The sequence below is a fragment of the Hirundo rustica genome, chromosome 1, assembly GCF_015227805.2.
Source record: "Hirundo rustica isolate bHirRus1 chromosome 1, bHirRus1.pri.v3, whole genome shotgun sequence".
Taxonomy (NCBI): Eukaryota; Metazoa; Chordata; class Aves; order Passeriformes; family Hirundinidae; genus Hirundo; species Hirundo rustica.
This window is the reverse complement of record NC_053450.1, coordinates 48,319,282-48,331,406: the sequence shown is the minus strand read 5'-3', so window position 1 is coordinate 48,331,406 and position 12,125 is coordinate 48,319,282. Positions and strand designations below refer to the sequence as shown.

General features: G+C 39.5%; 1 protein-coding gene across 3 annotated transcripts in view; it reads right to left on the bottom strand.

The window, feature by feature from the left end:
* Window positions 1–11,023, bottom strand: part of ESCO1 (establishment of sister chromatid cohesion N-acetyltransferase 1) — a 34,340-nt gene extending 23,317 nt beyond the window's left edge. For 2 of the 3 annotated variants that reach the window (XR_009208473.1, XM_040083546.2), the window contains exons 1-7: window positions 10,949–11,023; window positions 8,248–8,351; window positions 7,890–8,088; window positions 5,940–7,308; window positions 5,188–5,299; window positions 3,990–4,053; window positions 1,794–1,908 (exon numbers count right to left, since the gene is read on the bottom strand). Coding sequence is in view for 2 of the 3 variants with exons in the window: in XM_040083546.2 (XP_039939480.1) it covers window positions 1,794–1,908; window positions 3,990–4,053; window positions 5,188–5,299; window positions 5,940–7,308; window positions 7,890–8,086 (1,857 nt within the window). In the remaining variant the exon portion in view is untranslated. Of the gene's footprint in view, window positions 1–1,793; window positions 1,909–3,989; window positions 4,054–5,187; window positions 5,300–5,939; window positions 7,309–7,889; window positions 8,089–8,247; window positions 8,352–10,437; window positions 10,573–10,948 lie in introns of those variants that run through there. The other variant, XM_040083556.2, reaches the window with a different exon arrangement.
* Window positions 11,024–12,125: the final 1,102 nt, after the last annotated feature.

Sequence of the window (12,125 nt, the reverse complement as noted above, 5' to 3'; positions counted from 1 at the left end):
CGCAGGCCACGCTCAGGGACACGCCGAGCGCAATGTAACAAAGGACGGTGTTTTACAAAGTGGCTTAACTAATATTTGGGTTCCTCTACGTGTTTTGACAAAAGAGCAGTTTCCCTAAGGTAAAAGAACAACAGACCAATACCTTACCTAATGTTGTCTTGGTAAACTGAAATATAGGCATTATTAAAAGGCCCTTTCCACACTATAAAAAGCCTACTCTGAACCCAATGAAATCAAAGTGAATTAGATTTGTATGAAGTGCTGAAATATGTAAGATATTGTGAAGCTGTTACCTTCACATTTGGAAATAAAATACCCACTTGCATTTTTCAGACATACCCAGAGAAAACCACAAACTAAGTTTCTCCTGTTCTTCCTCATTTTCCCCATTGTTCTTCATCAACAAACCTTTCTTTAAAATTTTGCTTCGTAATTAAATTTTATTGTTGTATACCTGAAGAAAAGATTACTCTCCTAATTCTAGCTGAATACAAGGATACTATCAGCATAATCAGTAAGTCACAAAAAACTCTCTTTTTATAAAAAAATCCCTTTTTATAGTGAACATGACACAAACCCTCTTCAGTAGCCAAGCAGGAAGTTCTGTATTTCTTCTTGTCAAAGAACCTAGCAACTTTTCAACCAAGTTCTATTACTGTATGAGTAAAAATTAAGTTAGTTTCACAGAAATGAAAACGGATATTCTTATAGTCCTTTTAATGTAGTTGAGATATTTAATCATTCATTTTAATTGCTGGTAAAATGGATTTCAAAGAGACAGTAACTGAAGTACTTTTTAAATGTTAGATACAGTTCAGTTACCCTGTAGCTGAACATTCACGTGCCTAAATTTGTGTAGCTTCAGATAACTGGAGGATATATTTATCATGTCAGTTCTTAGAAGCTTTGACTTTAAAATATTTCAGTATGGCTGTAACAGCATGTTCAGAATTCATTTGGTTCTATTTCAGTTAATAGTTTCACGTGTATAATCCACGTATTACGTGAAAAAATAACAACTTAGTAACATCTCCAATTATATATGCTAGAGGTATAACTTCCTAAGAAAACTCCTTTCTTCCTAATGGCCTGGCTTCCTTTCCCGCTCTAGCCTTTCATTTCTCAAGGATTATCTGTCATCTGCGTTATTGTAAACAAACCAAAACAAAACCAAAAACCCCAACTGCCTCACAATCAAGTTGTGTGATTCTACAAGACAACAACACAACCGTGTCACTCCCTTCTCATTTTGCATTTTCTTGTTACCTGTATTTTGTAGCTAACAGCCAAAAGCCTAAGAATAAATAACCCAACTGGTAGTGCTGCTTAAATATTATGGTAAAAGTAAGTGCATGCACTGGGAAATCTTTTAAGTTGGTCTCAGAACAATGGACACTTTAATGACACAGGAACAAATCTGTTGATATTAATTCTGCACACAATCTACCAGAAACACCTTCCCCTATAATTTTGAAATTTTAAGAAACTGAGAATTTACACATAAGTAAAGGCATATTCATTCTCCCTATTTTCAACAAATAGCCATTCTATTGAAAAATTACAGAAATTTATTTTAACAAGAAACATTAAACATTAAGAGCTGCTGACACCATTTTCCCATCCACACTGAATGGCAATCTAGTACAGGCTCTACTTTTCCAAGTCATTTACAATGGTGATAAGTAGTATGTGTAAGTAATGATTTTTAGACAAGTTCGTTAAAACACAGCACTGCAAATTCAGAGAAAATTTCTTCAAGAAGCTATAAGCCTTACTAAAAGGGTATTACTTACTGTGATCAGCTGCTTATCACCCTCTTTTCCTGCTTCTTTTAGCTTCTGAATATGCTCCTCAGAGGATGGCAAGTTACTGCATTTTGATGCTAATGAAGGATTTGACAATGGAGCCCTTGAAATACAAATATATTTCAGGTTAAAAATAGAACTACTTATACACGTCATGCTAGAGACCCAAAACGTTGTGATTAGTACAAACTTTACCAAGATGCAAATCCAATTTAATTATATAAAACACAGTCCTATATATTTTAACATGTAATTCAAATGGAAAAATAATGAAATAAAATGATTAATCAAAAAAGAGTTTGTAACTACATTTTGTAACTATATTCTACTAATTACAAGACTATTATTGTCCAGTAGATAGGTTAGTCTCAACGATTAACACCAGCATCTAAAAGAGGCACTTTCAGAGCACGACCGACGGTGCCTAGTGCTATGTATTTCCAAAGTAAGATTTAGGTATCATACATCAGGCTGCTAAAGCAGACCATGTAAATATATTCTCACAAATCTAAGCCAGATGTCAAATCCCTACAATTAAAACTTATTCTCTTCTAACAGGTGGCAGTGAACGGAGGAAGACCCAAGGAATAAATGCATCGGTATCACTGCAATATTACGCAATTTAAACCTCCTCTTGTCACAGCTGGAAGAAACACTGCAAAATGCAGTAATCTGTCACCAAAATCATTCTATGAACTTACTTCTGTATCCAGGGGAAAAAAACATGATATTCATTCCAGGTTTGGATAAAACTCGTGGAGATTGCCAAAGCAAAACAAACACAAAAATACACATACTTCAGCTAGGCATTTACATATTTTTCTGTTTCCGAGCAAACTTAATTGTGGCACCTCCTGCAGCACAGGCAGCAGGTTAATCCAGTGATCTTTTTAAAAAATTAACTCTTGCCAAAAGTTTTTAACACAGAATTTTTGTGCTAAATCAGGGGTAATTTTTTTATTCCCTTCATGTACCCTAAAATTTGCCTCCTGTAGCTACTTCAAGGTTTGTCTTTTCCTGCTGCAACCTTATCCTACAAAGCCCTAAAGATAAATACACTGTAGATATGCACACAGATGACAGATTACTCTATGTTATGGCAGGAGTACCACAGAAAGAATGTTAAATTTTGGATATCATATCAAAAGAAAGCAGGTAAAGAAAGGTCTCAGAATTAAAATATATATATATCCAGATAATAGTCAAGCAATATGAGCTTATTCAGGTAATAAAGATAATAAATTTAAGTAGATACCATAAACTTGCATGGCAGTTGAGAATAAAAATATGAAAAATCAAAGTCATTGCAACGCTTACCAATACATTTTAAACCACGCATTTAACTAGTTTGCATCTATCTTACCAGCCACCTTCTGTGAAGTTCCAGAGTAGTAGGGTTTTTTCAACATGTACAAATGGGTTGGTTAATCAGAATTGCTAATCTGGCCTCAGAAAGATGTACTGAAAATTACCTGAAATATTTCTTCTTGTAGCCATTATGAATATAGAAAATAGTAACAACACCCTAACCACTGCTGCTGCTCAAGGTATCAGGTATGAAGAAATTTTTGTCTTTAGCTTGTAACTGGCTAAAACTAGAGCCTATGTCAGAACTGCTAAAAAACTGTAACAGTTAACGCGATCAAGGCTAAAATGCAAACTTGAACTGTAAGACAAACTTAGTACTAATAACCTTTTTCTTTTTATATGGCTGCTGACACCTTCATTTCACAACAATCACAAAATTCTAAATTAAATCCCCTCCTTCCCACCTAAAAAAAAAAATTCACACGTACAAGACTCCCATACTACAAGTAGTAAAAAAAAAAATTCCTCTAGACATAAGCAAAATAATTCAGTATGTAAAAGTCCTGTGCCAAATCCTCCCCCTACTCTATGGTTCTCATCTGATTTGAGGAAGAGACCAGTATAAATGTTTTACCAACGCTGTTAAATAATATTTTTTGAAATAAATGTGCAGCTACAAATATCTTTATTATTTTCTTAGCAAAGCAAAAAAACCCCTCAACAATGGGATAAAATTCAAGTCTGTTTTTACAAAGGACAACTCACTTAACTTGAAACTGGAAACTAAGGCTGGGAGACAATTGGTTTATAACAAATTCCCTGATAACTCTATCTATGCAAGATTACTGTAATTTCATAATATATGAAATACCATACCTGTTCTCAGATTCAGAAGTTTGACTTGTAACTGAAGTTTGCATCAACTGCGTGGGAGCCAAATCTACAATTAATCAAAGGTTATAACTTAATTATAAAGTTTTTAGTTGCAAAGGAAATTTGACTTAGAGAAACAGTGATTTTCAAAAAAACGTACTCAAACCAATTTTGCAATCTATTCATGGGCAATAAAAAATATTCAACTTTGAGGCAGTATTTGCATGTTTCTCCAGGTATATATAAAAAAAAAAAAGGCATTTTTCTCCAAGACTTTGACAGCAGTTCTGCAGAACAGTTTGCCAGAAGCTAAGACCAGCAGTAAACTACATCGGAGTTTAAATGTGTTTATACTGACATACATAAAAGTAGCTCTCTATATTTTATTAGAATCATAAATGTACAGTATGCCCTCATCTGAGGCATGTTCTACAACACTTAAGGAAAAGGAACAATCAAAAACAGCAAAAGAAATAAAATACGTTTTTTATATTCTGTACCAGAAATTCAAAAGTACCCTACAATGGCAGGAAAAAACTCTCCAACTGCTTAGTAAAGCTAAATAATAAAACAGTGCGCTCAAACTAAGGTTCAGATAAAAAAAAAAATACAATAAAACAAACCACTAAGAGCAGAAAAAAAATTAATGAATAGACTAGTTAGTGAACCATTGACAGTATTTCTTATTCAAATGTACTTCAGTCAAAATATTCGTATCACACTCATGATAAGCTTTGACAAACTGCATTCACATGCTGATAAATGAAGACTAGGTAATAAAAACAGAGAGTGATTACTCAATTAACAATTTAGTTAAGATAAAGTAGAAGAATTTAGAAGAAAGAAATGCAGATGCTTATTCAAAGGAAACAGAGCAGAGAATTAACAAAAACCAAGCCAAGAGAAGAAGCCAACTGAAATATGGAAATTTTACTGCTTTATTACACGGAAAATGGAAGAATTTGGTTGGGTTTCTCCTCTTTCCCTCTCCACAGCCCAGAGAAAAAAAGCATTTCAGTGCTACTCAAGTGGCCCTGGGTGTGACACAAAGCAATATAAAACCCCCGGTCAATAGCTCCAACTGTCGAAGTTCAGTTCTGTGCCAGCTATGCCTTACTCTGTGAAACATTCCTCTTAAAGGGAGACATCCTTCCCACAGAACTGATCAGACCAAGTGGAAAAATCAGGAGTAGACAGTTACCTTGAGGTTCACGTTCCCTGAGTTCTTTTTTTAATTGTTTTGGTGGTCTAGGAGCTGTAACACACTTTACTGGAGAACTTTCCGGACTTGATTCCAAATGTAATCGAAAATTCTAAGCAAAACAGAAAACATTAAATTAAAAAATGTTCAAATCATTCAATGTCTTTCACCTATTAACAAAACCACTAATTGAACTAAGCATTAACATTTTGAATACAGCATCAGTTTTATGTTAATTTAAGCAGACCGAATGCAACTGGTTAGCCAGTCCATATTGAAGTTTGTGGTATTCATTTTGAAAAAAACTCTTTTTCATTTTATATATAAGCTTGTAAAATATTTCCTAGAGAACACAGTTGTCCTTAAAATCCTAAATTTTAGTAGAAACTCATTCAGATAAGGAAATGAGAGGAAAACAAGTGCTCTAATACACCTTTTCAAAACAAAACAGCTAAGGAAGCTGAAGCCATACAGAAGTGTCCATATGAATCCACACCACCTCTGGCTCCGGCACAAAATTTTATTGATCAACATTTAGTTAGCAAGAGGATCTAGGAGGGTGGAATCAATTAATTTTTCAGCTTACTATCACCCATCTATGACAACATAGCAGTAAATCTCTAATAAATTTGAAAATTTTAAGTTACTGTAAAAGAAAGTCACTGTTAAAACAATTCTGAGCATGGGTTTCTCAGAAAATATAATAGATCTACAACACCCTCCCACTATACACCATAACTAAAATAACTTACCTCATCTGGTCTTGGCTCACATAATCGTTTTGTCAAGTTAGGCAACAAACCATTTTCTGCACCTTTTCTTGGGGGCTGTTTTGTTTCTAATGTCACTTCTTTAGCTTCAGCCCTTTCAGATGAAGGATCTGATTTCTCCCGTGCACAAGTTGTACTTCCAGTCTCAAAGGGTCTTGTTGACAGCCTGCCTTGTGCCTTTGAAAGCTCTGCTTCTGCAGCAGTTTGACTTGCCTCTGAAACTTCAGGGAAATCTTTTAAAAAAGGAAGCTTGGGGACATTCAGAGAATTTGAGTTACTTTGCTTCACATTACTAGCTTTCAGCAATTTAATTTTGGTCCATTTAGAGTTTTTGTTTGAGGGGTTGTTTCTACCATTCAGAGTGCATTTGACAGGCATTGCTTTTTTGCTGGGGAAAAACCGTTTGCACTGAGTACTTTGACTGGGTTCTTTCTGAGTAAGCATTTCACTTTGCTGTAATTGTGCGTCATCGTGCTTTTCTTCTGCTTTGCTATCCTCTGCACTAGGGGAATCTTTTTTCACTTCTACAGTATCTGACTCAATCTCACCTGCAATTTCTTCACAAAGTTCAAGGATGCTCACCCTTTTGGATTTTGCATCATTCTCTGGTTGATCAGCCACATTTGTCTCACTTACAGATGGCTGTGAAATATTTTTTGGTTTTGTACTGGGTTTTATGTTCTGATGTGTTTGCTGCTTTTCTTTAGATGCTGTACAATTTGGCTTAAGAGAATCGATTTCCACTTTCTTTGTGTTGCTAGAATTAGGAGATACAGGGCCTGTTTGGTCTTTCTTGACTTCCTCAAGACTGTCATCAGGACATGATGAGGACCCCTGAAGACTGTGTTGAAAGCTACTGGAATTATCCTTTTTATTGTCCGCTTTACACTTTTTCTCTTTCTGAGAGCTGGTCACTTCTACACATATTTCTTTATCCCTGTTTGTATCGTTTGGCTTTATCTTTGTGTTTTTCTGTTCCGTTTTCCCTCCAGCAGATTTCAGTGGTTTTGCTGCAACACCGTGAGTGTGTTTTTTTGCCTGGCTACTGTGCTTAACTTCTGAAACTTTTTCTTCTTTAACTTCTCTGCTGCGCAGGGTTCTTGCTGGAACATGCACATGTGTTAACTGCTGCAGTCTCTGTGATCTTCTCATTACCGGCTCGTTTGGTGCAATTAAGCATTTTGACTTAGGAATTTCTTGCACAGACTTTTTCTGGCATACCTCCTTACTTTTTGCAGATTTAGGCTGCTGCTGTTTGACTGCTTTGCCAGATATTGCTTTATTATTTGAGTTGAGTGCTGAAGATCTCGTAGTCATGCGTGTTCCTACTTCAGGTTCATTGGTGCTATCACTGAAAGATTTAAAAAATATTTTTTTCAGCATCCAGAAAGTAGAATCTGTCTTAAGATTCTTTTCATTCCTCCTCTGCCTCTTTCTTTTCATTTTTAAAATACTAGGCCCTATACTCTCAGTATTTTTGGAAGAATTTGCTCTAGACTTATTCCAAAAAGGTGTTCGCTTCCACCTAGTTACTCTCAAGTGCTGTATTTAACGGTTTTTGTGCATGGCAGGACTGAACTATGAACCCCAGATAAACGCTTTTCAACATCACTAGCAGTTTTTAATCGCTGATGTTTGTAACTTTCAAATGAAATATGAGCTATAAATACATAGAGATAATCTTAGATTTATTTTTGCTTCAGAAAACTTTTTTGAAGGAGGTCTTTATGGATTTCAAGGCACTTAAATGGTTCCAGAGAAAAATCATGTAGCAGACAGCATATACAACGATTTAAATCTGGTCTCCCTTCCAGCATTATTTAACTATTTAGCTGTACCTTTAACTCAGATTCCCTCTGCTTAGACTGTTTCTGCACTAATGTAGTCTAGCAAGATAATGTAGAAATATGTATTGTATTTTTTGTCACTGACCTGTTTGGTTTGACAGAGGTTTTAAGTACAGTTTTCTCCTGCACTGCACACTGACTGGGCTTTGACTTATTTGAGCCATGTTTTGTATCCGACACCTCTTTTTCCTTCTTTGACAAAGTCGGTTTGCTGTTCTTGTCCAGCTTTGGACGTTTAGCAGAAGGTTCTACTAATGTAGACTTCCTTTTCTGAGCTGCCATTTCTGTAAAAAAAACAAGCGACTCAGCTTTTAGACTCTCTGTCAAATATCGTAACTTTTCACTTTTACATATTCACTTTTCCTTTTACAGCCAGATCATGCTGTGATCAGAAAGAAAATCATTAAAGCAATCTGAAATCAAATGACACTCATTTTACTTACAGGTTTTTACAAGAGGCAATCGATGTTTAGGCCAAAGTAACTTATCAAGATGTGACAAGAGCATTCCTTATGCATATGCTTACAAACAGGATGTTTCATGCCACCTATGAAGAACAGAAAATGTTCATGCAGTAAACACTTCATAACTTCCTACCCAAGACTCTGAATTTCCACCCTCTTCCATCCCCTCAAACAATGCTTAGCTTTAGAGTTTCATTGATAGGGAACTAAAAAAAAACCAACAAACCACAAACTGACAACCCACCAAAAAACAACAGACAACTTTTTTTATTTCCATGTCTGATCATTTTTGGCAATTTGCTGTCTCAAGCACTACCCTTTTGCCTTTTGAAAGGTGGCAAGTAACAGTACAGTTCAAAAGGAAGTTTCTCTGCCTTTCACCTTTTTCCAGAAAATAGTGTGCTGCTGTCTTTCAGAGGCAGAAAAAAAACCATGGGACTACTGTCAATCTTGTGCTTCACAACAACATGGAATAAATCCATTAGACTCAGTTACCAAGTTCTGTTACTGCTACAACAGAACTTCACAGACATCTACACTACACCACCTACAACTGCTCCTTCTAATATGACTTAAGCTACAAATCAGAGATGGGAAGCCCAGAAATTGGCATTATTAGAGACATTTGCCTCGGGCAGCTAAAGACAATGTCTTCATGAGAACTGAAATGATGTTAACAATGCAGAAGTTACTCTGCGTAAGAGTCTGAAAGCTAACAGAGATTCTTGATAAAAAAATCTCCACAGATTTGGTTGATCATCCCTTTTATATATATTTCTGACTTGCGAAACTTTTCAGTTCCCTTATTCAATTACACCATTATTGTATTATGGCATGGGTAATAATTGCTCAATAAAGTTTCACTAATAACTTTATAAAATTAAGTTTACTGGAAGACTCAGTGGTCAGAACTTCCACATCACCTTTTTCAATCAAGAATTACCTATTAATTTTTGTCACTGACAGACTTACAGATTAGATATAGATTTCTATAAAACTATATTGCTTTTTAGACCTTAACTGATCTGATGTTAAACCTGACACATTTTTAAAGTCAAACAGGAACAAGTCACTGGTTCATTACAACCAAAGTATGATTTCCAATATTGACAAATGAATGTTTTACCCTAACAATTTGAAAGATACTTATGTTCAGCTCCTTTAAATAATTGATGACTATGCAAAAGAAAAAGTAAGCAAGTGTACTTTTTTTTTCTTTAGACTTTATGTTGTCCTTAACCTCATTTTCATTTATCCACTTATGAAAGCATTTCTAACTACGCAAAACTGGTAATTTTGTTAAAAAGCTGGCTAAAAACTCACATTCCAGACACCACTGATGTATTCTGGCCTCCTCCTTTAAAGAAGATACATGATAATAAACCCTATATTTGAGGTATATTTTTTTTAATTCTATCCAGGGAAGAAATCTCTAAAAGTACTTTTTGTGGTGCTATTTTCATGTCCCTCCCTAAGGAGCAGGTAATAGAATTTCCCTGCCATCATTTTAATAAGCTCATGAGCTCCATAACACCTCACAAGCCTAAAGGGTTTCCACCAGTCAAAGAAAACCCGTCAGAGATGCAGTATGGTCACTCATCCTCAACAGCCCTAGTTGCTGAATAGGTCTTTGGTCTCTTAGAGCACAACACCGACCCTCAGAATTTGAGAATACCATGACACACACTCTATACACCTGAACCTTCTTTGGTTTTTTCCAGATATGACATGGCACACTCAGGGAAGACTTTCAAATACAAAACAGAAAGCACAAAACTCCCCTCGCTGGCACTCCTTCTCAGGCAACTAAAAAATACACTCTCCTCCCACAGAGTTCTTGAACAGTAATTTCTTTCCTACTAATACTTTGCACAACAGAGCAAAGTCTTTTCCAGACATTCCAGAACTGGCAGTCTCTGCCCTGGAGAAGTCACCCTCTAGTAAAACCCGGATTATGGAAAGCAGGGAAGACACCGAAGTGCAGGAACAAACTAGAACACAAGCAAAGGTTTGGTGCAAGAAGTACAGAGGGGAAAAAAACCGAAAACAAAACCATAAAAAACCAAAACCTTAAACCCAAAACCCCTAAGCCAACAAACGAACGAAACAGAGAAATGCGAGCCCCACAGCTTCCAGTCCTTAGAGCACGGGCTGAGGCTGGTTGCGCACCAGATGGGCAGGGCGCGGGGGGCTCGAACCCGAGCCGTCCCGGCTGAGGGCCACGGCAGCGTCTGGCAGCCCCTACGGCACAACTCAGGAGGAGGGAAGGGAAGGGAAGGGAAGGGAAGGCCTCCAATCGTGGCCCGGTGTCAGCTACCCCAGCGCCCCGTGGTGACAGCCCTCCCGGGGCAGGGCCTGGCGGGGGGACCCCAGTCCCGGCCGGGAGCTCCCGCGGCCAGGGCCGCCGTGGGCAGAGCGGGCGTGCCGGGATGAGGCCGCCGCGGCTCCCGCTCGCGACAGGGCACGGCCGGCCCGCTCCCCCCGCGACAGCGGCGGGCAGGCCCGGGGAGGAGCCGCCGCCGGGCTCTCCGGTCCGGGCAGGGGCGCGGAGGGCAGCGGGCACGGGGCAGCCGGGGATGACGGGACCCTGCGGGACACGGGTGGCGTGAGGAGAGCGTGGGGGAGAGCAACTTCTTCAGCCCCCCCCCTCCTCCCCCCGGGTCTGCCGGCGGCCGCTTACCTCGCTAGGGTGTCAGCGACGTGCCGGCGCTGGCGGAGGCGGCGAGCCCGAGCCCCGAACCCGCCCACAGCCGGGCACCGCCGCGGCACCGCCCCGTCCCGCCCGCCTCGCCGCGCCCCGCCCGCCGCCGGCCCAGCCTCCCCCGGCGGGGACGGGACATCTTCCGGCGGGAGTCGGAACCGGCAGGGCGGGAAGCGGTGTGGCTTGCGCGTGCGCAGCCGCCTGTGTGAGGGCGTCTGCCATACGGGAATGCTAAGGAATCCGGAGACGGTACTAATTAAAACACGCATCTCAGGACTGGCGGGTGTTTATAAGAGCGTGTATTGACAGGAGAAGGCGGAATGGCTTCAAACTGAGAGAGGTTAGGTTGAGGTTAGGTATTAGGAAGAAATTCTCTAATGCGAGGGGGTGAGGTACTGGAACAGGTTGCCCGAAAAAGCTGTGGATGTCTCATCCCTGGAAGTGTTCAAGGCCAGGCTGGATGAAGCTCTGAGCAACCTGGTCTAGTAGGAGGTGTCCCTGCCCACAGCAAGGAGGGTGGAACCAGACGATCTTTAAGCTCCCTTTCTGGCGATGATGTCCCAGTGGCTCAGCACGCTTGTATTGAGTTGTCCAAGCCTCATCCTTTACCAAAAAAAAAAAGGGGGAAAAGCGGCGCCACGTGCCGTGGAGCCAGTGGGGATGAAGTGACTGCAATGGCAGCCCACACTGTGTCAATGGCTGACACCTTAGAGCTGGCAGCCGTAGTAAAATGACAAGAATCAACTCGAGTCACCTGAGTTGGGAATTCATCAGTGTGTATAAATAAATATCCAAAGGGGGGGGTGTCAAGAGGATGGAACCAGGCTCTCCTCGGTGGTTCTAAGCAGTAGGACAAAAGCAACAGGCATGAAACTGATGTACAGGAAGCTTCACGTGAACGTGAGGAAGAACTTTACTGTGTGGATGACTGGGGACTGGAACAGATTGCTAAGAGAGGTTGTGCGGTCTCCCTCACTGGAGATATTTAAGAACCATCTGAGCACAATTCTGTGCCATGTGCTCTAGGATAATCCTGTTGCTCAGGAAGGTTGGACCGGATGGCCTTCTGTGGTCCTTTCTAACTTGACCGATTCTGTTTTTCTGTGATTCTGAGTCCCACCAAGTTCCTAGTGGTATTACAGGAGATGTGCTTGCA